We start from the raw sequence: 25,609 nt of genomic DNA, 5'->3' as shown, positions 1-25,609 counted from the left end.
TTTTCTCGACTGCATGACATGTTATGAAGTCATAACAGCATCACCGCTTCATTATCATCCATCAAACCACTGTCAACAACAACTCCATTAGCAGCACTATATCAACTACAAGAACACCAAATGATTCCTGCAGCTCTCAGTAACCAACAACCAACCCTAAATGCTATCTTTAACATCAGAAACATTCTCTACTCCAACTAATTTGTAATTGAACGCAAACCCATCTCAGATTTCTTCCATCTTCTCCAAAATCTCTCTTCAATTCTGCCCTATTTCAAAATCATATCTTCCAGATCTAAAATGAGTTTTATCAAATTGAAGAAAACAAACACGTCCACAATCAAATCATCAAAGTCTGAAGCAGCAAAAGAAATATTGAATTGAGTTTTAGGTTATGTCTTCTAGGATTTTGATTGAATCAGATAGAAAAATATCAAAATAAATATTTTCTTAATGGTGTTTTCGTCATCATATTTCTTATTCCAAAGATTGAATCTTCAAAATTAACAGTAGATGATTATCTCTGATCTCGTAGTTCCTCTTTTTGCCTCTCGTTTTATGAACAAAGAAAATAAATCTCAGAATAACATAATTTTAGAAAATCTGGGTGTGGGAGAAATTTTCACCGAGAAAATGGGTGCGCGCCTGTAGATTTCTGGGCGTGGATTTCACAGTGGAGAAAATCTGAAAAATGGGTCTGTAGTTTTCACAAGGCCAAACCTGTTCAGAAGAAAACAGTCACCCCGTACTTTTGTAAGAAGGTAGGCTCTTACAGTGGCAATACTCAATAGCGCGAAGGATTTCATTTGCATCTACAAAACAAATAAAAATTGTAGTGACATTTTTATTGTTGGATATTTTCAAGGTTTGCCGCTACGCAGAGTTATACGGTGATCGACCTGACAGGTCAGGTCGTGGGGGTCTAGGGGCAACGCCCCCTAGCAGAGTCCGAGACAGCGTCTCGTGGATTTTTTTTTTTCTGGTTTTACTTTGTAAAACCTAGAAGTTTCCATTCAAAATTGAACAGACGCGTCTCTTCCCATAAGCCACCATTAATGGCTTTTGGAAGCGTCTGTTGGTGATGAAACGGCACTACCAACAGGCATGAATATCACAATAAGTAGCGAAGATGTTCTCCCATTCCAACACATTAAAAAAAACAATCTGTTTTCTTCTTCTCTAAAAAAGCATCATCAGAACCTTATACAGTGTGTTTCTTGGTCGGGTCAAGGAAGTACAATCCTTGAATTCGATTACGGTGTTAGGGCTTCATTGAATCCTGAAGGCATAATTCGAGAGACCGTTTTGTACTCGCCAAATTTATTGGGAAAAGTCGAATTATTGTCTAAAAGAATCGAAAGAGCCTTGAAGTCAGGGGTACACCATTTTTTGTTTCTGTTTTCATCCTCTTGTTTAACCCAAAATTTCCAACATTTATTTAATATGAAACTTGTAATGCAGTTTCTAATATGGTTCCGGTCTACTAAAAAATAAAGTATATTGTTATACATATACATCATATTATGAAACAAATTGGGTGATGATCATCAATGTGTTTTCGTTCTTTTTTTCGAAATTTTGATAATTACATAGTTTTAATCTCTTTGTTTCGGAAAAAAATACATTGGTAATCTCAATCCAGCATCAACTGCCTTTTGTATTTGAATTTCTTCTAAAGGTCACTTATTGATGGCAGCTTGAATTTCTTCTAAAGTTCTTCCCTTTGTTTCGGGTACTAAAATGGCGATAAATACTATCGCTAGTCCATTTATCACAGCATACATGATAAATGTACCTGCAAAACCCATACATTAAACAACTAGAATTTAGAATATTTTCTCTAGTAATTTTCTTTCATTCTTGAGTAACTATGCAAGTGTTTGAATTCATGTGGATGAAAATGGAGACTAGTTATTACCGTAAGAGCTCCAGGTCATGAGATAATTGAAAGTATAGGAAGTCACCCATGAACCGAACCAGTTCATCCATATTGCAAGACTCCCAGCAGATCCCTTTATGTTTAATGGAAAAATCTGCAAGAAAAAAGAGGTAGATTCATCATAACCTGCGCTTTACGGCTTTACCTGTAAAAGGCGTAGCGGACAGTTTTAAGAGTGCTGATTATTACCTCAGACATTACAACCCATGGAATTGCACCCAGTCCTATAGAGAAGAATCCTATGTACACCTGACATAAGTGAACAATCATGAATAATCTGGTACCCTGATTACGAGTTAGTATGCAACTTTACCGTTTTAAAAGTCTTACCAGGATTCCTGTCAGGATGAATGCTGGCACTGCATCGAGTAGCAATTCATGCTCCTGATTTACTTAAAGTGGTCAGGATTCAGGCCTAGAAGAAAAGAAGGCAGAAAAATGGAGAGTTATTTGTTGGACAAATTGTTCAATTACCTTCAGAAAGAATGCAGCAGCACACAGGATGCAACCTAGAACCAGTCCTGCTGTTGAGACCTATATAGAGAGCAAAAAAAAAAGAGGCAGCGCTAAGATTGATGACAAATGACATTGCGTATAACTTTTTTGTAAGTATGATAAAAACAAGTTTGAAACTTTACCAGTAGAAGTATTCTTCTTCCAGCTCTGTCTATTAAGACTGCACTCAGAGCGGTTAACACGATCTGCAAAATACGAAAATCTATCACCATATTGCAGAGGCAGGGAAATGTTCAGATATGCAGGAGGAAGAGTCCAAACCTGGAGAGCAGCACCAGCATTTGTTCCAATGTCTGGTGGAAATCCTGAAAAATGAGGATAGACAGACAAAAATCACCAACCAGAACCAAAAGAGGATGAGAAAATGAGACTGATTGGAGGAGTTTCCTTGAAGAGGGTCTATATAAGCTATAGCGGCGTTACCTACGGACACAAAAATCTGGCTTTGATAAAAAAGAATGCCAGGCAATCCTCCAAACTTTTGACACACCATCAGTCCTACTCCAATCTAGTTTCACAGAGGCAAAATGAGTTGGATAAAAATCCAAGTGTTTCAAAATTGATAAACTGAAAATAATAGACTTCCACCATGAAGTTTCAATACACATTATGCAAGAGAGGTACTAACTGTGACTGAGCGCAAATATCTTTTCTGAAACAAATCCAACATTTTGGCCTGCGGCAATTTTTGAAGAGTTTCTAGATAATCCTGAAAAACAACAACAAAAAATCATCACTTCATTACATCAATTTTAATTCTTAAAATCTAGCAAAGCTGGGAGTTGAGGATTGTGGCCAACTTGAATTTCATCTGCTTCACCAGAAATATCAGCTTCCTTTCCCCTTAGCTTCCGCAGTGCCACTTGAAACTCTTTTTGTTTTCCGATTTTGGCCTACATATAAATATCGCCGGAGTACTATGATTCTGTAAATTTCATTTTCACATCTCTTGCACAATATACAACAACTGAAGTTATTGACAGTAGTCCCTTACCAGCCATCTAGGAGATTCTGGAATGAGAAAAAGGCCAATAAGCATAATAGCGCAGGGAAGCAGTGCTGCAAATCAAATTTTATGAGTCAGTCCTTTTGATGCTGTTTTCTATAGTTTAAAGGCTCCAGTTACAATGCAATCTAAAGGTTTTTGACTGTACAAAATATTGCTAGGATGCGCCATGTTAGAATCGTCCCCATCAAATATGAAGCAAAAACTCCAGAGGCAATCATAACCTGTAAATGTAGAAAGTTAGTCTTTCGTTGGTTATATGAACTATTTTTCATTAGAAATTGTATGTGCCGGGATCTGAACCTGATTCAGTGCTGTCAAGGCACCTCGAAGATTCTTGGGAGATATTTCAGCAATGAAAACAGGTACCTGTTCCATCCATTTATATGTTACAACTTCAAATTTGCACAATTTTATAACCAATTTGTAGTTTATTACAAGGTTTGCTCTTAGAAGAATGAAAAATTACCACATAGGAAAAAACTCCCATGCCATATCCTGTAGCTAGTCTTCCGAAGTCGAGCGCCAGGGCACCCTGGGTAAGTAAAAAAAATCATGCAAACTGATCATTTACTTATAGCTACCAAGATCCAATTTTCAAGAATCAAGGCTATATAATCATTTAGCAAACCTTGGCAAAGTATATGGAAAGCCATCCTGCAACGCAAAAAGCAGCAGATGTTCTCAATGCCTGCAATTGCATATCCGTGGAAATGAAATAACCCAGTTACTGATCAAAACGTAAAACTAGACGGTAACTTTTTGGTACAGGGGTCTTGTATTTCTTACCCCTTTCCGCCCGATGAAATCAGCAATCAACCCACTTGTGACTGCGCCAACCATAGCACCAATTGTCAAAATGGAGCCGAAAACCGAGTACTGAAAAATCAAAAGTAATAATTGAAACCAACTATACAAAAAACATGAGCAACTTCACATTTAAAGTGCGTATCTATCAGCATCATAAGTCCTGAAACCGGTATGTGGCCTACTCGTAAAGTAAAGTAAAGCGGTGCTTTACAAGTCCCCACCAATTTTTCCAATGAGTATAAGTATTTGAGTAATTCAGACTGTACTAAAACATAATCCAAACTCAAACCTCTGCTAAAGATAGATTGAGCTCCTCCGTAATCGCAGCTTGAGTAGGCGATGAGTACCCTATCTAAAAACATGCACAGACCCATACAAAAAAAAATAAGTCTGGTTAGATAAACAAAAACACTGGTGAACATATATAAAAATGGTGAAGACATGGAAGTACGTACACAAGTACCAAATTCGAAAGAACCCCAAACAGCAACAAAAGTACTCAAGTAAACCATCCATAAGCTTTCTTTGTTTTCTCTTTGTACCCCATTTTCTTCTTCTTGATGATGATGATGATGTTGGTGTGGGTTACTGTTTCTTATGAGTGGTTTTCTTACTTCCCCTTTCATGGTGTACTTGCTACTGATGTTGTTCTGAATTCTATATCTTTTCTTTTAAGAAGTTATAATTTGTGTCGGAGAAGAAGTAGTCGAAGAAGAAGAAGAAGATTGCAATGCCAGCGAGGCTGCCTGCAGCCTATGGACAGCATTTGTTGGGTGGGCCTTGTTCATCTAATTTCACATGGGTGAACAATATCTGCGTTTCAGTTGCCTAATGACCTGGTTCTTTGCTGGACCATGTCCAACGACCAACGACTAGTTCTCTTAAAGTCCTACTCTCCTATGTGTAATGTATATATATTGGGAATGCCAAGTCAAATAATAAAGAAAATCGAGTATCCTTTTACAATAATGTATAGGGACAGGAATGTCATCGTGAAAAATGATTTAAGAATATATAAGAAGGCATAATCGGGGATATTCCCGGGAATTGGGAGATACTCACGATTATATACAGCTGGATTTTGGTTAGGGGATATTTTTAATTTGGTATCCCCTCAATATGTAAATCAAAATCATCCGATAGTAACGATGGTGATGATTCATAATCAAACAAGTATACTATAAATAACATAAAAATAGCAAGCAATTTCGACAGATCGATCTCCTTGAAAAGATCTTTATAGTGTTTGATTGATTCATAGCAAGCAAAATCATCGGATCGCTTCTCGTAGCTTTGAACAATGATTTGGATCAAGTTCTCCAAAACTCACATTCAATTGGAATTAGAATTTGAAGGTAGATCGGAGATAACTGGGATTTTATAAAGTAGTTAGAGCTTAACAAATTAACTGAAGCATACAATTGAAATCATGCCGCTCCTTATTTTGAACTGCTTCATGTTTATAACTGTCGGCACTGAAACCGGTTTGAATGCAATACCGATGGTTCTAGTCGGTATTGTTGTGTCAATGAAGGCAATACTGATTGTGTTAGTCGATATTGTTTGTAACAACAGTTCTACTGCCGACTATTGATACATAAGGCTAAGTTTTATGGAACAGATAATTAGCTGCTAGATTGGCCATCCACGTCAGCATGGTCGACCTCCTAAGTCTTATGGGAGAGATATCTAGCTTCTAAATTGGCCATACACGTCAGCTGTGAGCGCCGAACCGTTCGACGTTTCTCTTAACGCCGAACCATTCGGCGTTTTCGTTAGTTTTTGAGCGCCGAATGGTTCGGCTCTTTCATTCTCAACCGTTAGATTTTGTGATTCCTCTGAGCGCCGAACTGTTCGGCGTTTTCTTTTACTTTTTGAACACCGCAGCATTCAGCGTTTCAATCTCGCTGATAGTGAAACGGCGAGCAAATGCTAGGAGAGAGAAGTAGCCAGAAAAAGTGTTAACTTTTTCCCCACACTTTTTTTATGATTTGCAACATTTTTTGGCCATCCAATCTTTCTCATAAGACTTAGTCTAAGGGGATATTTAGGGATATTTAGGGGTAATTTGGTCATTATAAAAATTATTTGGTTAAGGAGTACTTAAATTACTTCACAATGTTTTTATTCTTTTATGTTTTTAATATCCCCAATTTATAAGAGTATCCCCAATTACGCCTTCAACAAGAAAAGGTCTTCCGATTTCACGTATAAAAGAGTGCTTACTTCCATGAAGAATATCAAAGTTGAAATATATGAAAAAACACCATAAAGCCATAAATACATGAGCATGGCTAGTGTTAGTGGCTCAAATGCTTTTAGGCTAGTTAAGTCTTTACAGAATGTTAAGACAGTGCTTAGACCTTGGAATTTGCAAACCTTTGGAAATATCTACCAACATATTAAAGAAAACAAGGATCAGCTTGCTAATGTCCATCCGAATAGAAGTGTAAATAGAGATCCAGGCTATAGTTGAGTAACTTGAGTTAGAAGAGAAACTTAACTGAAGAAACAGAGGTGAGAGAAAGAGCGTGAATCGGCGTCAAACTAGGTGTCAACTCGTAGATCATGAACTTCTTAGCAGCAGCGATGAAGCCATCATCCGATTGAAGTTGGTCCAAGAAAAGGCATCAAGAAGAAGATTAAGGGGAGTCAGGGTTTGTATGTTCAAGGAAGAGGGTTTGATTTTCAGAAAATATATAGTTGAAGATTACATTTTGAAAGTTAAGATTAAAGAAAGGAACAAAAGTTTTCTCGACATTATCATTTGTCGGAAATCTGTAACTTGGGTAGTGAAGACGCTAGAAAGGGAATCAAAGTGGGAAGGTTCCAAGAGAAGTTTTTGGAGATTTACATCAAAATCAAAATCGATCTTTTTGGATAGATTATAGAACAAAGATGGGCAGTTCATGAGACTGGGTTTTCTAGAAAAAGGGTTAAATCCATCTCGGGTTTGTGTTTTTCCCTGCCGGTGTAAACAGGCAAGGTTGGAGAGATATTGCTAAGGCTCTGCAAAACTGTTTGAAGGGGGAAGATGAAACTGCTACATCAAGCAATGACATTATTAGAGAGGAGGACTTTCCCTGTATTAATGACAAAGAATTAAATAGATGGAATAGAGCTCTGATTTGTGAGGTGGACAAACCAGTGCTGTGTTGGAAAGAAATTGGGGATTTTATGAGGAGTAAATTACAATTGAAGGAGGCCTTTTCTCTTTCTCCATTTGATTTATCTAAGTCACTGTATTTTGCAGATTCAATTGAATGCGTCGAATCTCTAATCAAAAAGAACTGGTGGTGCTTTAATGATTTGAGAATTCAATTTTCCAGGTGGAATCCAAGTTGTAATTGTATCAAATCCCTTAATCTCAATCCTCCAAAACCAGTATGGTTAGCTGTCAAAGGGATTCCTTTTCATCTATGGAATCTCAAGACTTTTACTCAGATTGGGAATCTTTGGGGAGGTTTTATTAAAGTTCATGAGAACTCCCTCTCAGGGAAAGATTATGGTGAAGCTTATATTCAGGTATCAAATAGTTCAAAGGATAAAGAAGAATTCCGGTCTGTCTCTATGGATGGGAGGAATTTTATGGTTGTTGCTTATGAAATTGAGGATATAGAAGAAGCTATGTTGTTTGGTTGGCGTACGGTGGAGTTTGAAGCAGTAACAGAGATTAGGCCGGCAACGGTGATCTCAACGGTGTTATTGGTGAAAGAGAAATTCAAAACTCAAATCATTCTGGTTCACGTTAGGAATCTACTGCCGACTCGAATAGTGTAGGGGTAGATTTATCGGAATCTGTTTCCAGGGTGCAGGTAAATATAGGCCCTTTATCTTCAGAAGAGCGCATTGGGTTAAAGCGTGAAAAGAATAAAAAGAAAAAACATCGTCCATCTCACTGTGAGGATACTGAAGTAGAAATTGAAGCATCAAGAGAGGGAGAGACAATGGAATATTGTCATCATGATGGCGAAAGACAGCTAACCCCTTCACATGTCTCTGATTCGTCAGATGAAGGTATTTCTTCTACTCATTCTTCTTTTGCTTTTGTGAGAGATAAAAGTCAAGACACTAGTCCTATTTCTGAAGTTGAAGGTCTAAGAAGATTGCAACTTCTAATTAATGACTTTAAAAGGGCTGGTCCTGATGTTGGAGTTAATTTTAAACAAAATGAACTGGAGTTGCAAAGATTGATGAAAAATGCTACTGAGAACAAAGAATTTTGTATATCTGATTCGGAAGGTTGTGGGGGGCTGGATGACCTTTAGGTGTTTGGTTTTTGTTCTGTGTGGATTTATTCTTCAGTTAATTATGCAGATAAAAATAGTTTCATGGAATGTCCGTGGTTTATGTAAACCGGATAGAAGAGCGGAATTAAAGACTCTTATTAGTTTATGGAATCCAGATGTTGCTTGTTTTCAGGAAACAAAGATGGTGTATTGGGATAGAAGAAAAGTCCAAGAGTTATGGGGTAATAGTAAGTTCAAATGGGTTGCTTTGAGTTCAAATGGTAGATCAGGAGGTATATTGATTGTTTGGAATTCTCGTGCTATAGAGGTCGATGATTCTTTGATAGGGGCTTTTACTGCGTCAATTCGTTGTAAATTATGGGGGGGGGGGGGGGGGGGGGGGGGGGGGGGAGGGGGGGGGGGGGATTTCTGGTGGGTTTTAACTACTGTTTATGGTCCCTGTTTGGAGGTGTTTCATGATCAATTTTGGATATAAATGTTAGATGTGGGAACGTATTGGGGGGATCCATGGTGTCTTTGTGGTGATTGGAATGTTGTTCGTTTTAGCAATGTGAGGACTGGTGAGCAACTAGTTTCCACTGTCATGCAAAATTTTAACAAGATTATCAATGACTTTGGTTTAATCGACATACTGCCCATTGGTTCTTCTTATACGTGGAGTAGGAACGAAAGTATCAGTAGAATAGATAGATTTTTGGTGGATAATGATTGGGAGGATCACTTTGTTAGGCTCGAACAACAAATTTTGGTGAGACCTTTCTCAGACCATTGGCCTTTATCTTTAACCTCTGAAGGAGAAGGGTGGGGGGAAATTACTTTTCGCTTCCAGGAGATTTGGTTTGAAGATCCTCATATTCTGAATTTAATGAAAAATTGGTGGGAGTCAGCTTCGTTCCACGGAAATCCAGGCTTTGTAATGGCAAAAAAGCTTCAATTTCTTAAAGGAAAACTGAAAGAGTGGAACAAAAATGTTTTCGGGAACTTTAACAGGAAAATTGAGGAGAATCTTGTTCAAATTCAAAGACTTGATGCAGAACAAAGGCTAATTGGTTTGATGGACACTTTACGTTCTTCAATTTTGCAGGCCAAATGTGAGTTTCATAAACTTTCAAAATTAAAAGATATTTATTGGAGACAACAAGCAAGGGTGGAATGGTTTATGCAAAATGAGAGAAATACTAAATTCTTCCATAAACGAGCTTCTTCGCGTCAAAGAAGCAATTCTTCTTCTCAACTGAATGTTAATGGATCTCTTACTTCTGATAAGGAAATTATAAAATCTACTATTGTGGAGTATTATTCGGAGTTATTTAGGGAAACTGCAACTTCTAGACCTCAGCTAGATGGTCTTAATTTTCCTTCTATTAATGCGTTCCAAGCTGCAGCTCTTGAAGGTCCTTGCGACGAAGAAGAAGTTAGGAGGGCTATCCACGCCTTGGGTGGCGATAGATCCCAGGTCCAGATGGCTTCCCTATTATGGTTTTTAGTAGATGCTGGGATTTCATGAAGGAGGACATAATGGATGTAGTGAATGATCTTCTCTTGAACGGTCACATCGATTGGCGTCTGAAATCAACATTTATTTTCCTAGCTCCCAAACAGCAGGTGGTTGTTAATGTTACTGACTTCCGACCAATTAGTTTGATGGGTAGTGTAAATAAGATAATGTCAAAAATCTTGGCTTCTAGGTTGAAAGGAGTGATGGAGTCTTTAGTAAGCAGTCAACAAAGTGCTTTTATTAGTGGGAGGCAAATCTTGGATAACTCACTTATAGCAAATGAATTGATTGACTCTTATCAGAAGAGGAAGAAGAGTGGTATTTTGTGAAAAATAAACTTTCAAAAGGCGTATGACAATGTTTCGTGGGATTTTCTTGATTATACTCTATCGCGAATGGGTTTTGGTATTAGGTGGAGGAAATGGATTGCGGCTTGTACAAAGCATGTTTACTTCTCTGTTTTAGTCAATGGTTCCTCGAACGGGAGATTTGAAAGCTCGAAGGGTCTGAGACAAGGGGATCCCTTGTCTCCGTTTATTTTTATCCTTGTGGCTGAAGCTTTAAACCTTATGTTGAAAAAAGCTTGTGAAGTGGGATGGCTGCAAGGTTTTGAAGTTGTGGAAGGAGGAACAGTGGTAAGTCACTTACAGTTTGCTGATGACACAATCGTGTTCTTGCAACCTCGGTCTGCTCAATTATCTCATCTTAGAAATGTTTTACTGTGGTTTGAGATCATATCCGGTTTAAAGGTGAACTTTAAGAAGACTTCCATTATTCCAGTAGGAGATGTTTCTCAGGTAAACTCTCTTGCTATCTCTTTTGGTTGAAGAACAGACAAGTTTCCAATACCTTATTTAGGGCTTCCTTTGGGTGATACGTATATGTGTAAGGCTAAATGGGATATAGTTTTGGAAAGAGTGGAAGCAAGGCTATACTCTGGGTCAGCAATATTTCTTTCTAGGGGCGGTAAATTGATTCTTATTCATGTTGTTCTTCAAGCGTTACCGGTGTATCTTATGTCCCTCTTTATGGCTCCGATTGCTACCATCAAAAAACTGGAGAGGTTGTTTAGGAATTTTTTATGGAATGATAAGGATGGATCTAAGAAAACTCATCTAGTTAGAAGGGAGATGGCTAAATGTAATAAAGATAATGGAGGCCTTGGGGTTAAGGACTTGAAAATGTTGAATGCCTCTCTTCTGATGAAGTGGATGTGGCAGTTTGGGTATGAAAAATTGGCTCTTTGGAGGATAATAGTGGCAGAAAATACGGGGAAGACTCTTTTGGTTGGTTAACTAAGCCTACCAAGAAGGCGTACGGGTGTAGCGTTTGGAAACCAATTTGCAAGAATGTCGAGTTCTTCTCTTTCAACTGTAAGATGCAGGTGGGTGATGGAAGCTTAACTAGTTTTTGGGGAGATAGATGGCTTACAGATACTCCTTTGAAAGATTTATATCCAGACGTTTATGCTGTTTCGGTAGGCAAGGAAGCTACGGTGGCCGAGGTAAGAATTTTAGATAACGACATGATCAGTTGGAATTTGAACATATCCAGAAGAGTGTATGATGGAGTTATCTTGGAGTTAACTTCATTACTTACCTAACTTGATAACTTTATTCCCGGCAACACTTCGGATCCTGATAAGAGGATTTGGTTGGGCGAAAATTCAAATGGAACTTTTTCTGTGAAATCTTGTTATCAGTTGCTTCTCAAGACTACTGTTGTTCCTACTAGATTCATTCCCAAAAACAGGATTTTGTCGAGTCAATGGCCGACCAAAGTCAGCTTTTTCATGTGGGTTGCAGGTTACGCAAAATTTTCGACGCAAGATAAGATGATTAGAAGGGGATGGCCTTTTGAGTGAGTTAATCATTGTTACCTTTGTGTTCAAGATGGTGAGTCGTATGATCATCTTCTCGTCCACTGTAAGGTGGCATGGGATATATGGTGTTTCTTTCTTAAGGAATGGTCCATAAATTGGGTCACCCCTCGGGACTTCCTAGCTCTTGTTAACTCTTGGCCTCTTAAAGCAATATCGTCGAGAAAGACTTTAGTGTTACGTTGTTTGCACGCGGCGATCTCTTGATGTCTCTGGAAAGAGAGAAATCGTAGAGCCTTTCAAGATATTTGCATGGATGTGAATGGTATAATTGATTCTGTAAAGCTTACGGTGGTTATTGGTTACATAATAGGAGTGTGTTTCGGGGTATCTCCTTAAACCAGTTTGCTATCAGTTGGAAGGAAGTCTTATCCCAACCATCTTGATGTTGTAGTTGGGTATCTATAGGCCTTGTGTCATGTGGTTTTGTTGTTTTTTTAGGGGCTGTGAGTTTGCGGATCATGTTCTTGTCTTGTTTTCTGTTTTGGGTTTGGAGTCTTCTTCTTCTCATTCCCTTTGGTCGGTCTTCCTTTAGAGTTCATATATCATGTACTTTATCTTTTTCTATAAAATTTTAATTTACCGATCAAAAAAAAAGAAGAGAAACTTAACTTGCAGCACGATTTTTACATGCAAAGGGCTAAAGAAAATGTACTTAGGTTTGATGATCCAAGTACTTAATATTTCCATGATAAAGTTAAATTTAGGAAAAGAAGAACTCGGATCGATTGTATTCAAAATAATCTAGGTCTTTGGTTGACTGAGATTGTTGTTGAACATAGAAAACATTTCTCTAAGATAAGTAAATTTTTTAATCCGCCTGATGTTGTTGATTTTATGAAAATTATTAACCATTGTATCACAGACGAGGAGAATGATTTCCTCATTCATGGTCCCTGTTTGGAGGGGGGGGGGGGGGGATTTCTGGTGGGTTTTAACTAGTTTATGGTCCCTGTTTGGAGGTGTTTCATGATCAATTTTGGATATAAATGTTAGATGTGGGAACGTATTGGGGGGATCCATGGTGTCTTTGTGGTGATTGGAATGTTGTTCGTTTTAGCAATGTGAGGACTGGTGAGCAACTAGTTTCCACTGTCATGCAAAATTTTAACAAGATTATCAATGACTTTGGTTTAATCGACATACTGCCCATTGGTTCTTCTTATACGTGGAGTAGGAACGAAAGATCAGTAGTAGAATAGATAGATTTTTGGTGGATAATGATTGGGAGGATCACTTTGTTAGGCTCGAACAACAAATTTTGGTGAGACCTTTCTCAGACCATTGGCCTTTATCTTTAACCTCTGAAGGAGAAGGGTGGGGGGAAATTACTTTTCGCTTCCAGGAGATTTGGTTTGAAGATCCTCATATTCTGAATTTAATGAAAAATTGGTGGGAGTCAGCTTCGTTCCACGGAAATCCAGGCTTTGTAATGGCAAAAAAGCTTCAATTTCTTAAAGGAAAACTGAAAGAGTGGAACAAAAATGTTTTCGGGAACTTTAACAGGAAAATTGAGGAGAATCTTGTTCAAATTCAAAGACTTGATGCAGAACAAAGGCTAATTGGTTTGATGGACACTTTACGTTCTTCAATTTTGCAGGCCAAATGTGAGTTTCATAAACTTTCAAAATTAAAAGATATTTATTGGAGACAACAAGCAAGGGTGGAATGGTTTATGCAAAATGAGAGAGAAATACTAAATTCTTCCATAAACGAGCTTCTTCGCGTCAAAGAAGCAATTCTTCTTCTCAACTGAATGTTAATGGATCTCTTACTTCTGATAAGGAAATTATAAAATCTACTATTGTGGAGTATTATTCGGAGTTATTTAGGGAAACTGCAACTTCTAGACCTCAGCTAGATGGTCTTAATTTTCCTTCTATTAATGCGTTCCAAGCTGCAGCTCTTGAAGGTCCTTGCGACGAAGAAGAAGTTAGGAGGGCTATCCACGCCTTGGGTGGCGATAGATCCCAGGTCCAGATGGCTTCCCTATTATGGTTTTTAGTAGATGCTGGGATTTCATGAAGGAGGACATAATGGATGTAGTGAATGATCTTCTCTTGAACGGTCACATCGATTGGCGTCTGAAATCAACATTTATTTTCCTAGCTCCCAAACAGCAGGTGGTTGTTAATGTTACTGACTTCCGACCAATTAGTTTGATGGGTAGTGTAAATAAGATAATGTCAAAAATCTTGGCTTCTAGGTTGAAAGGAGTGATGGAGTCTTTAGTAAGCAGTCAACAAAGTGCTTTTATTAGTGGGAGGCAAATCTTGGATAACTCACTTATAGCAAATGAATTGATTGACTCTTATCAGAAGAGGAAGAAGAGTGGTATTTTGTGAAAAATAAACTTTCAAAAGGCGTATGACAATGTTTCGTGGGATTTTCTTGATTATACTCTATCGCGAATGGGTTTTGGTATTAGGTGGAGGAAATGGATTGCGGCTTGTACAAAGCATGTTTACTTCTCTGTTTTAGTCAATGGTTCCTCGAACGGGAGATTTGAAAGCTCGAAGGGTCTGAGACAAGGGGATCCCTTGTCTCCGTTTATTTTTATCCTTGTGGCTGAAGCTTTAAACCTTATGTTGAAAAAAGCTTGTGAAGTGGGATGGCTGCAAGGTTTTGAAGTTGTGGAAGGAGGAACAGTGGTAAGTCACTTACAGTTTGCTGATGACACAATCGTGTTCTTGCAACCTCGGTCTGCTCAATTATCTCATCTTAGAAATGTTTTACTGTGGTTTGACATCATATCCGGTTTAAAGGTGAACTTTAAGAAGACTTCCATTATTCCAGTAGGAGATGTTTCTCAGGTAAACTCTCTTGCTATCTCTTTTGGTTGAAGAACAGACAAGTTTCCAATACCTTATTTAGGGCTTCCTTTGGGTGATACGTATATGTGTAAGGCTAAATGGGATATAGTTTTGGAAAGAGTGGAAGCAAGGCTATACTCTGGGTCAGCAATATTTCTTTCTAGGGGCGGTAAATTGATTCTTATTCATGTTGTTCTTCAAGCGTTACCGGTGTATCTTATGTCCCTCTTTATGGCTCCGATTGCTACCATCAAAAAACTGGAGAGGTTGTTTAGGAATTTTTTATGGAATGATAAGGATGGATCTAAGAAAACTCATCTAGTTAGAAGGGAGATGGCTAAATGTAATAAAGATAATGGAGGCCTTGGGGTTAAGGACTTGAAAATGTTGAATGCCTCTCTTCTGATGAAGTGGATGTGGCAGTTTGGGTATGAAAAATTGGCTCTTTGGAGGATAATAGTGGCAGAAAAATACGGGGAAGACTCTTTTGGTTGGTTAACTAAGCCTACCAAGAAGGCGTACGGGTGTAGCGTTTGGAAACCAATTTGCAAGAATGTCGAGTTCTTCTCTTTCAACTGTAAGATGCAGGTGGGTGATGGAAGCTTAACTAGTTTTTGGGGAGATAGATGGCTTACAGATACTCCTTTGAAAGATTTATATCCAGACGTTTATGCTGTTTCGGTAGGCAAGGAAGCTACGGTGGCCGAGGTAAGAATTTTAGATAACGACATGATCAGTTGGAATTTGAACATATCCAGAAGAGTGTATGATGGAGTTATCTTGGAGTTAACTTCATTACTTACCTAACTTGATAACTTTATTCCCGGCAACACTTCGGATCCTGATAAGAGGATTTGGTTGGGCGAAAATTCAAATGGAACTTTTTCTGTGAAATCTTGTTATCAGTTGCTTCTCAAGACTACTGTTGTTCCTACTAGATTCATTCCCAAAAACAGGATTTTGTCGAGTCAATGGCCGACCAAAGTCAGCTTTTTCATGTGGGTTGCAGGTTACGCAAAATTTTCGACGCAAGATAAGATGATTAGAAGGGGATGGCCTTTTGAGTGAGTTAATCATTGTTACCTTTGTGTTCAAGATGGTGAGTCGTATGATCATCTTCTCGTCCACTGTAAGGTGGCATGGGATATATGGTGTTTCTTTCTTAAGGAATGGTCCATAAATTGGGTCACCCCTCGGGACTTCCTAGCTCTTGTTAACTCTTGGCCTCTTAAAGCAATATCGTCGAGAAAGACTTTAGTGTTACGTTGTTTGCACGCGGCGATCTCTTGATGTCTCTGGAAAGAGAGAAATCGTAGAGCCTTTCAAGATATTTGCATGGATGTGAATGGTATAATTGATTCTGTAAAGCTTACGGTGGTTATTGGTTACATAATAGGAGTGTGTTTCGGGGTATCTCCTTAAACCAGTTTGCTATCAGTTGGAAGGAAGTCTTATCCCAACCATCTTGATGTTGTAGTTGGGTATCTATAGGCCTTGTGTCATGTGGTTTTTGTTGTTATTTTTAGGGGCTGTGAGTTTGCGGATCATGTTCTTGTCTTGTTTTCTGTTTTGGGTTTGGAGTCTTCTTCTTCTCATTCCCTTTGGTCGGTCTTCCTTTAGAGTTCATATATCATGTACTTTATCTTTTTCTATAAAATTTTAATTTACCGATCAAAAAAAAAGAAGAGAAACTTAACTTGCAGCACGATTTTTACATGCAAAGGGCTAAAGAAAATGTACTTAGGTTTGATGATCCAAGTACTTAATATTTCCATGATAAAGTTAAATTTAGGAAAAGAAGAACTCGGATCGATTGTATTCAAAATAATCTAGGTCTTTGGTTGACTGAGATTGTTGTTGAACATAGAAAACATTTCTCTAAGATAAGTAAATTTTTTAATCCGCCTGATGTTGTTGATTTTATGAAAATTATTAACCATTGTATCACAGACGAGGAGAATGATTTCCTCATTCATTCTCCCACTGCAGAGGAAATCAAGGGTATAGTATGGCATATGCAACTGTGGACTTCTCCAGGGCCAAATGCAACCGTGGACTTTTACTAAAACAGATGAACCATAGTCTTGCTTCATTTATTCCTAAAACTAGTAATCCTAGGACTGCTGCCGAGTCAGGACGATTAGTTTAAACACTGTGTGTTACAAATAATTTCCAAACTTTTGGCAAGTAGGCTAAAATATGTGATTGATAAGTTTATTAGCCCATATCAAGAAGATTTTCTATCCTCTAGGAAGATCACGGATAATATATATAGTGTTAGCTCTTGAGATTGTGATACTATGAGAAAGAACGGATTAAAATATGGTAATCAAATTTGATATGTCGATGACAGAATCGAATGGAGTTTTCTGGTTTCTAATTAATGCAGCTAGGGTTCCTTGACCATTGGTGTAAGATGATAGAACATTGTATGTCCGCTGTGTCAACCTATATTGCTAAATGGGTCTCCGCAAGACGTGTTTTATCCTTGCAGGGGTCTACGACAGGGAGACCCCTTATCCCCACATTTTTTATAATTTGTATGGATGTGTTATATAGATTACTAAATTCAAGCAGAAAATGACAAATAGATTCTAGACACTAAAGTGACCAAAGTCAGTTTTTCTGTTAGCCTTTAGCTTTATGCTGACGACTATCTCATTTTTGCTAAAGCTTTTGTTGAACATACTAGGAATTTAGAGGGTATTCTTCAGATGTTTAGTAAATTTTCTTGGCAATCTATAAACTTTGAGAAACCAGGTTTGACTTTTAGTCCTACGACAGATAGTAGAAGGATGTCACAGATAGTTGTTAACATTAAATGTCATGGTTTTAGAATAAGTACTTAGGGGAACTTCTTGATTCAACAAAATAATGTGGACTCTTTTAGAAAAGTTTGACAGTACATGCGCTACTTGGAAGTGTAAACACATGAATCAGTCGGGTAGAACAATGCTTACACTATCAGGCCTAGGATCTTTCACCTGTAATGCAAAATTAAAATAAATTTATTGTTGGGGTTTGATAATTGTAGATCAAAAACAATTATTTTGTGGCTGGGAGTTAATCATTTTCCGTCCGTATTGGGTGGTTAACATTTGCGAGTTCTTCAATTCCTAACTGTATGTAGTTTAGAAATTGGTTTTTTCTCCTACCAAAAAGAAAGGTGGATTTTTCAATTGCTTGTCCTTCAAAGAAAAAAATTAGAGGAAAAGGAAAAATGATGACGAAGAAGAAGAAAAGAATGAGAGAAAATATATGAAAAAAATCAAAGGGTAATTTTTATATTTTTTACATATTATATTCCCACTATCCATATTTTGGATATCTAAATTCTACGACGGTCCTCAATAAATAAACTTCAACCTCGATAATACATTACTTATTTTTAGCAAGTTGGGAGAATAGTAACTAGTAAGGATATTCATATGTACCAGTCAAAAACATTCAGTTTATCACTTTGGCACTCACTATGGGTATGGCAAAGTGGCAAAGTAAGTGGTCAAGTGTCAAATTTTCCACTTTACGCATACACGAAAGATACTCTAGTGAGCAACAGAGACTCCATTGCTCGATGGTCTTTATAATGCCAGCGTTAGTCTTTCTATCGCTCGTCGTTATAATCACCGCTTAGTAGTTCATCATCTAACGACCAGGAATTCACCCTCTATAGATACTCAACTTCAAATTCATTTCAACATACACCATCTCAACTTCAAATACATTTCAGTATGGCTAGTACTCGCTACATCAAAGTTGTTAGTGCTCGCAGAAGATGTTTCTCTAGTTAGATGTAGGATATCAATTGCAAGCGATAAAGATTTGAACTTAGTCACTTTTATTTTGTGGGACACTATGTTTCAAAGGTTTATGGCGTTAGGTCATGTACATTTAATAAGAACGGATTCTTAAATAAAGATTTAGCTTTATCAATAACGATATGAGAAAGTATGCGCAAATTTTGTGGATAATAAAGGGGATCATCCTCGGTTGTCCATCGACGAATTAGTGAGTATCTTTTTTTTAACAGCTCAGTTTTATTTAATTTAAATCATATTAATTTATTATTATTTATCTGGTTTTTAGAAAATTAGAGCTCATACCAAATTTATTGAAGACTACAGAAGAAAGTTTAAGCATGTGAATGTTATCAACTCTATAGGATTCATGTGCATGGATTTAATTTGATTAAGTGTTATGTAATGCGATAGCATTTTTTTTTTAATTAAAATGTTGGAACTTAATGAAATGTAAAACTAGTTCTTTGAATTAAGATATTTTTCATTAATAAAAACAATTGAGAAGGATTCATTGAGTATAAAAACCTGGCCAAATTGGGGTAAACCCGATTTTAAGTTGACTCTTTTTAAGGGCTAAGGGGGGTGTCCTATTGGGAGAAGTTACAAAAATACCCTTTCCTATTATAATTAAAAGTAAACCTAATTCATATTCTCATTTCATTTTCATTTCATATTCTCCACTTCCGTCTTCTCCTCTACCATACCAGCTGAAATTGGTCCCCCCCCCCCTCTTCATCAAAAACCGATTGAAAACTCATCGATTAATTCGTTGATTCGAAAATTCCATCGTCGATTACTCTTTTCAAAAATGCATAATACGAAGCGCATGAAAAACACGCATAGAACCTAGTACTGAAGACTCTGGATTTGGAAAAGTAATTCAATACAAACGTAATACAAAAATATTTGATGAAGAAGAAATCACTGAAACTGCTAAAAACCAAAGAAATGACGCGATTAAGAGAAAGTAAGATTCACTCAAACTAGATCGAAGTATCGACGGTATCTTTAGAAATATTTTTAGATCTAAAGACATCTTGTGATAATCTATTATTAACATACTCCATTCTGTGTGTGGTTGATCACAAGAGATTCAAGTGGTGTTGTACAGGTATTCGAAGGCAATAGAAGATTTGAAGACGAAGAAGAATTCTTATTAGTTTTCGTATCTCGTGGATTTGGTGCACAAACCTTGATTGGCTGGGCCAAGTAGAATCGATTTATATTTGATAGATCTGATTGATTAGTTGCGTGAGATCGGCATTTTCTATATTTCTCTTTGAGATCTATATTAGTTGAGTGAGAATCTATACTTGACTATTTAGATAGTTATAGTTAGATTAATCTAACCAGACAAAGGAGTTTATTAGATTAAACGGAATAACATTTGTCAACGACTCATCTATATCTTGTAACAAGATTGATTAAAGTGGTTACCAAACAGATTCTTCATTTGTTGTTTGGAATACGATTCAAAGGACTTGCTATTCACGTGCGTGACTCTAGGAGTCTAAGGCGTAGGGATACTGAGGGAACTAAGTAGCTAGGGGTAGTATGCTTGGTATCAACTATACGAATTTGGTATTAGATTTTGTATATCGGCTTAATTCTGAGAGTACTCAAAACTGGACTAGGTTCCGGGATTTTTCTGCATTTACGGTTTTCTCGTTAACAAAATCTTGTTGTGTCGTTTACTTTACTTTTCCGCATTATAATTGTTTATTATAATTAAAATAAATTTCACTTTACGCTAACTCCGCAATACTTGATAGTGATCCTATAGAGTTTGGTTATTACCGAACCTATTATCAAGTACACACTTTATTGTTGCATTGACTCGATCTTGTATCTATAGTCAATCACACAAGTTCTCTTGTTGTTTTATTGTCTCGATATCGTATCCATATACGATCACACGAAGTGTGAACCGAATTGTCGTATTGTCTCGACTATGTCCATAGACGATCGCATATGGTAGAGGACTTATAGGTTGATAAATAAAAGATTGTGGCGTATTTGGGTACCCTCGTCTTTTCAGACTGATACTCAACTACATACTTCTAAATTTCTAATCCTAGTCAGAGACTTGACTAAATTCAGACTAAAAATCAAGGCATAATTTTGTGCAACTAAATTTGACAAAAAGCTTGAGATAACAAAACTTGTGATTTGATCGAGCAATGCTCTCACACAACCAAAAGGAAAGAAACTAGTTGGTTGCAGATGGGTATTTTCTTTGAAGATTAATCATGATGGTGTTATTGATAGATATAAGGAAAGACTTTTTGCAAGAGGATTTACTCAAACTTATGCATGAAACTTTTGCTACTTTAGAAAAAATGAATATCGTTCGTGTATTGTTGTTTATAGAAAATTTAGGTTGGCCATTGCAACAATATGATGTGAAAAATGTATTTTTACATGGAGTCTTAGAGGAAGAAGTTTACACATCATTGCCAACAGGATTTGGTGATTCAGATCCTAACGTCGTAGATTGAATAAAGTTTTGTATGGCTTGAAGCAATCATCACATGCTTGGTTTGGGAGACTTCGAAACGTAATGACTAAGTTTTGGTGTAAACAAAGTAATGCAGGTCATAATTTGTTCTTAAAGAAGTCTGACAACAATTAGTATTTCTGTTCATGATACGGTGGTAACTACTTATGATGCATATGAGATGCGAAACTTAAAGACATGCTTATTTTCAGATTTTGAGATGAAATATACGGGGTTCTCAAATATATTTTGGGAATTTAAGTTGTACGATTCGATTAAGGAATTTTCTTATCTCAACAGAAGTATGTACTTTATTTACTCAAGGAAACATGTGTGCTAGGTTGTAAACCTATTAGTTTTCCTATTGAGCAAAATCATAAACTAGATGAAGTTTCTGATCAATTACCAACATACAAAGAAATATATCAAAGTTTAGTAGGACGTGTGATTTAACTTTCCTATACTAAACCTGATATTGCTTATGCATTGAGTGTTGTTAGTGGGTTTATACATAATCCTAGTAAACAACATATGGATACTGTCATAAGAATATTTAGATATTTAAAGTCTGCACCTGGAAGAGGTTTGATGTTTTCAAATCATGGAAATTTGGATATTTTTGGGTATACTGACTAGGATTGGGGTGGAAAAGGAGATAAAAGAAGATCAATTACAGGTTATTTCACAATTGTTGGAAGTAACCTTGTTACTTGGAGAAGTAAAGACAAAAAAGTTATTTCCTTGTCTAGTGATGAACCCAAATATAAGGCAATGGTTAAAGGAATCTGTGAATTATTATGTCTTAAACAGCTCACGGGGAGCTTGGTTTATTTATTGAATGTCCTATGAAGTTATTTTGTGATAATCAGTCGACAATTAAAATTGCACAAAATCATGTTCAACATGATAGAACCAAGCATGCTGAGATTGATTGAAATTTCATCTATAAGAAGTTAGAAGTTAACGTAAAATTATTAAAGTACCATTTTATCGTTCTTCTGAGCAATTGGCCGATGTGTTAACTAAGACAATATGAAACACATCATTTTGTGATTCTATTATCACGCTGGACATGTATGATATCTGTGCACCACCTTGAGGGGTAGTGTTGAGTTATATTTCTTGTAATTCAAGTTTGTATAGCTTGTAGGTAAAGTATATGTGTGACTCAAGAATACTTGTAGGACAGGTATGCATAACTATAAATATATCAACATAAAATTGTAATTGTTATCGGCTAATCAATGAAAATCTCTGTTTTCGAGAACCAAAGTTTGTGTGCCTTGTAGTGGAGGATTTTATGAGTTACAAGTTGTCAAGTCCATTAATTTGGAATAGTAAGTCTGATGAGCATTGACAAGATCGCAAGTTAGTGCTCCAGCATTGTCAAGATCAACAGTCAGATAGAGCCTCGCGAGACAGTCTTAACATTGTATATCTTTCATTTTGATCATTGGAATGTAGCTTTTCGACTTAATCTTTCACTCTTCTTCCATGTTTTATATAGTTTGGATTCCTTAAATCTAAAATGTATCAAATTTGATGCAATTGAAACCAGAATGTTGGAAGTTAAACCAAGATATGGTGATTTGGTTCGTGGGTCAACAAGTATTGTTGACACAGTGCATGGATCAACAAACATTGTTGACATATTGTGTCATATTTGTAAGTCGAAGCAAGTTGCCGGTTCTAGAGAGTTCTACAAGAGTTCTATTTAGAGTTTATTATGTTAGGAAAGTGTTCTTTGTTTAGAGTTTTATTTTATTAGGAAAGTACTTTGAGTGATTGTCAAGTTTGTGAGACTATAAGTAGGCTGTTTAAGCCATGAGTTTATGTACACCAAACTGATTATCAATGTAATCCTTTTACTGCTTCCGCGTTGTGCTCTCCTCTCTCTTGCTCGATCATATATATGGTATCAGAGCAAGGTGAGAGGAAGAGGGAGGAAAGAAGATAGAGTTAGAGAAGTTTTTCGTTTTAGGTTTATGAGAGAGTCGTAAAAAAAAGAGAAGTGTTTGAAGGCTTATCAAGTCTTGTTGCTGTGTTGGTTTTTTTCGTCATCAAGGTTCGAGAAGTTGTGATAAATAAGGAAATATTTTGTTGCTGCTATATTATATTGGTGTTTCTCAAAAGTTTGAAGAATTCAGGAAGTTTAAAAAAAAATATAAGTTATTCTCGTGTACGGTGCCATGTACATGAAGAATTCTGGAAATTTTTTATTTCAGTTGAAACTACTTGGTGACGGTGATACCCTAACAAGTTATTGGAGGTTAAATAGCGGATTCTGTGGATGTTTGTGAGCTGGTTGCTGTTAATGGTTTGTTTGATCATGCTTATGTTGTTGTGAAGCTACGATGAGAAAATATCAGTTTGAATGCAATTGGCAGGCTATAGAATTGCTGGTGGTGACTGAATCGCAGCTATTTAGCTGAGATGGAAGACGTGTGAGTTGGGAAGAAGTTTTGGCCGTAAAAAGTTAACAAGAGAGGCTGTTTCCAATGATTGGTGGCATCTTTATCGGCAGTTGTGAACCATCGTGTGGCCGAGATTTAGAAGCTGATATAAAAGAAGGAAACTAGGCTTGTATCTCGGGAAGAAATTGAGCTGCAGAAACAAACTTGTTGCCGTTGTTACATGCTGGAGATATATGTGTATCGGGAGGATATAATTTGGTTGTTCTCGGATTTCTAAAAGCCCGAAAAAAAAAAGAATATGAATCTGATTGTTATGCTCGTGGTCCTGATAGGTATTCTTGAGGGTTTGGTCAGAAGAGTTTGAAGCTGTTTGGTTTGAGCTCGGTTTGGTTCCAAGATATAACTGTTTAAAAAAAAAATCAAGGGAATGTCGTCATGAACAAGATGTTGCTTCTGGTGTTCATGAGAAAGAATAGTTTGAAGCAGTGATGAATTGATAGATCCGCATGGGAAGATGGTGTCTACTGCTGTGGTGGAAGTTAGGGTTTGTGTGATTTAGACTCAGAGAAGGGTTTTGTTCGTGATCTAGTAGGAAGATGGAGATGTTTCCATGAGTTTGATTGTGAAAGAAGACAAGACTGACGGAGTTTGTAAACTGCAAGGAAGAATTGCTGCCATTAATGGTAGTTGAAGTAATCGAAAATATGGAATTTGTGGTGTGATGGTTAGGTTAATAGAGAAGATCGTTGACAGAGTTTTGCCGAGAAGAATTGTTTGCCAGGGATGAAAAATTTTTTGGTCGACATGAAAACAGGAAATAAGATGATGAAACAAAGTTATGATATGACGTTTGCTGGAGATTTTGGTTTCACGATCAAAATCAGGTGAGAACCGGTATTTGTTGTTGGGTGAACTGAAGATACAGAAGTGTTACTAAAGAGATGTCACAGTTGAACAGAAGTGTGAGAGAAAGTGTTATTTGAAGTTTGTAACAGTTTGGAGATTAAAAAATGCTACAGTTAAAAGTGTAACAGAGGAAAGGTCACAGTTTGTGGACAGTAGGCGTGACAAAAGGTTTTATAACAGTTGTGTAAGTTTCTGTCATAGGCGTTACAAAAAGCAGATTTGATGTTGGTTAAGGCATGAAGCTTTGGGTGAGTGGTGTTTAAAGGGTTAAGTCATGAATTAAAAATCAATGAGGATGGAGGATCAACTGATATTGCAGTCAAGAAGGATTGGTACAGTTTTGATGGAGGATCAAAGGTATTTCAGTAAAAAAGGACTGGTATGGTTTGATTAAGTTGACTCGAATTCAGAAGCTTAGAATGACAAGGTAAGTTGGGTGGTTATGTTTGAGCTTAAGGGAGGATGGTATCATATTAAGCTCAAACATGGTGTTTGAAGAGTTTGTGAGAGAAACTTGGAGAACCTACAAAGTGTGGCAGACTTTGTGTTAGTTATTGTTTGTGTCAGAAGCGTAACAAGAGAAAGATTATGAGAGAATCTTAAAGAACAAAGAAGTGTGAAGGTTTCACAACAACAACGTGACTGGAACAAGAGAAGAAGAAGAAGAAACAAGAACAAGGTTATGAAGAAAAAGAAGTTAATCACCAGGTGGTGATGAGAGAGTGTTGAGTTTGAGACGTCACAAGTTTGTGAGCGTGAAACAAGATTGTAGGCGAGTAAAGTCTACAAGTTGAGTGAAGCAATCCCAGTGTGGATTTGGCTAAGAGTTGTGTGAAGCAATCCCAGTGGGTATTTGTCCATAGTTGTGTGAAGCAATCCCAGTGGGTATTTGGCTTAGAGAAGTGAAGAAATTCCAGTGTGGAATTTGAGAAGTGAAGACAACAATAGTGGGTTAAACTCCCATGAGTTGTAAACTGAAATGATACATGTTAATATCGACAAATGAGGTGAGCTGGATCATTACAGTAAACTGAAAACGATACCTGTTAATATTGACAAATGAGGTGAGATGGATCATTATAGTAGTAATAAAAGAATAAACAAGAGTTGAGTTTGAGCTACAATGCTCAGTGAAGAAAGTTGAAGATGATCTATAATGCTCGGTGTTGAGTTAAAGAATTTGGTTTTGTGTTTGGTTAGCAAGTTGTATAGAGCACAGTGAGGTGTTTCTAGCTTGTTAAGGTTCGTGTTCCGCTGCGATAAAGAAGAAGAACGTGAAAG

The 25,609-nt window shown here is 37.0% G+C and overlaps 2 protein-coding genes across 2 annotated transcripts; one reads left to right on the top strand and one right to left on the bottom strand.

Annotated features, from left to right (window-relative positions):
- Positions 1-1,456: 1,456 nt before the first annotated feature.
- On the bottom strand, positions 1,457-5,005 carry LOC113336841 (sugar transporter ERD6-like 7). Its single transcript, XM_026582520.1, has 18 exons — positions 4,727-5,005; positions 4,561-4,623; positions 4,251-4,340; positions 4,093-4,152; positions 3,931-3,996; positions 3,765-3,830; positions 3,610-3,685; positions 3,450-3,514; positions 3,256-3,348; positions 3,084-3,164; positions 2,879-2,963; positions 2,717-2,760; positions 2,578-2,640; positions 2,414-2,473; positions 2,270-2,323; positions 2,129-2,188; positions 1,919-2,033; positions 1,457-1,795 (listed from the first exon to the last, which is right to left on the bottom strand). Exons 1-18 carry the CDS (start codon positions 4,895-4,897, stop codon positions 1,680-1,682), a joined length of 1,428 nt encoding a protein of 475 aa, XP_026438305.1. The 5' UTR covers positions 4,898-5,005; the 3' UTR covers positions 1,457-1,679.
- A 3,577-nt stretch (positions 5,006-8,582) lies between these two features.
- Positions 8,583-10,028, top strand: LOC113336784. Its single transcript, XM_026582460.1, has 2 exons — positions 8,583-8,871; positions 9,004-10,028. The coding sequence occupies exons 1-2, from the start codon at positions 8,583-8,585 to the stop codon at positions 10,026-10,028; spliced, it is 1,314 nt and encodes a 437-aa protein (XP_026438245.1).
- Positions 10,029-25,609: the final 15,581 nt, after the last annotated feature.

Source organism: Papaver somniferum, unplaced genomic scaffold (genome assembly GCF_003573695.1).
Source record: "Papaver somniferum cultivar HN1 unplaced genomic scaffold, ASM357369v1 unplaced-scaffold_154, whole genome shotgun sequence".
Lineage (NCBI taxonomy): Eukaryota > Viridiplantae > Streptophyta > Magnoliopsida > Ranunculales > Papaveraceae > Papaver > Papaver somniferum.
This window is presented reverse-complemented; position numbering and strand designations above follow the sequence as displayed.

What these genes read in the sequence shown, in the direction of transcription:
- LOC113336841 (XM_026582520.1), bottom strand. Translation starts at nt 4,897, where the DNA reads ATGAAAGGGGAAGTAAGAAAACCACTCATAAGAAACAGTAACCCACAC. An exon ending in TCAATCTATCTTTAGCAGAG is followed by an intron (nt 4,341 to 4,560) that starts GTTTGAGTTTGG and finishes TTGATTTTTCAG; the next exon opens with TACTCGGTTTTCGGCTCCAT. An exon ending in CCTTGACAGCACTGAATCAG is followed by an intron (nt 3,686 to 3,764) that starts GTTCAGATCCCG and finishes CTACATTTACAG; the next exon opens with GTTATGATTGCCTCTGGAGT.
- LOC113336784 (XM_026582460.1), top strand. Translation starts at nt 8,583, where the DNA reads ATGCAGATAAAAATAGTTTCATGGAATGTCCGTGGTTTATGTAAACCG. An exon ending in TTTTACTGCGTCAATTCGTT is followed by an intron (nt 8,872 to 9,003) that starts GTAAATTATGGG and finishes TATAAATGTTAG; the next exon opens with ATGTGGGAACGTATTGGGGG.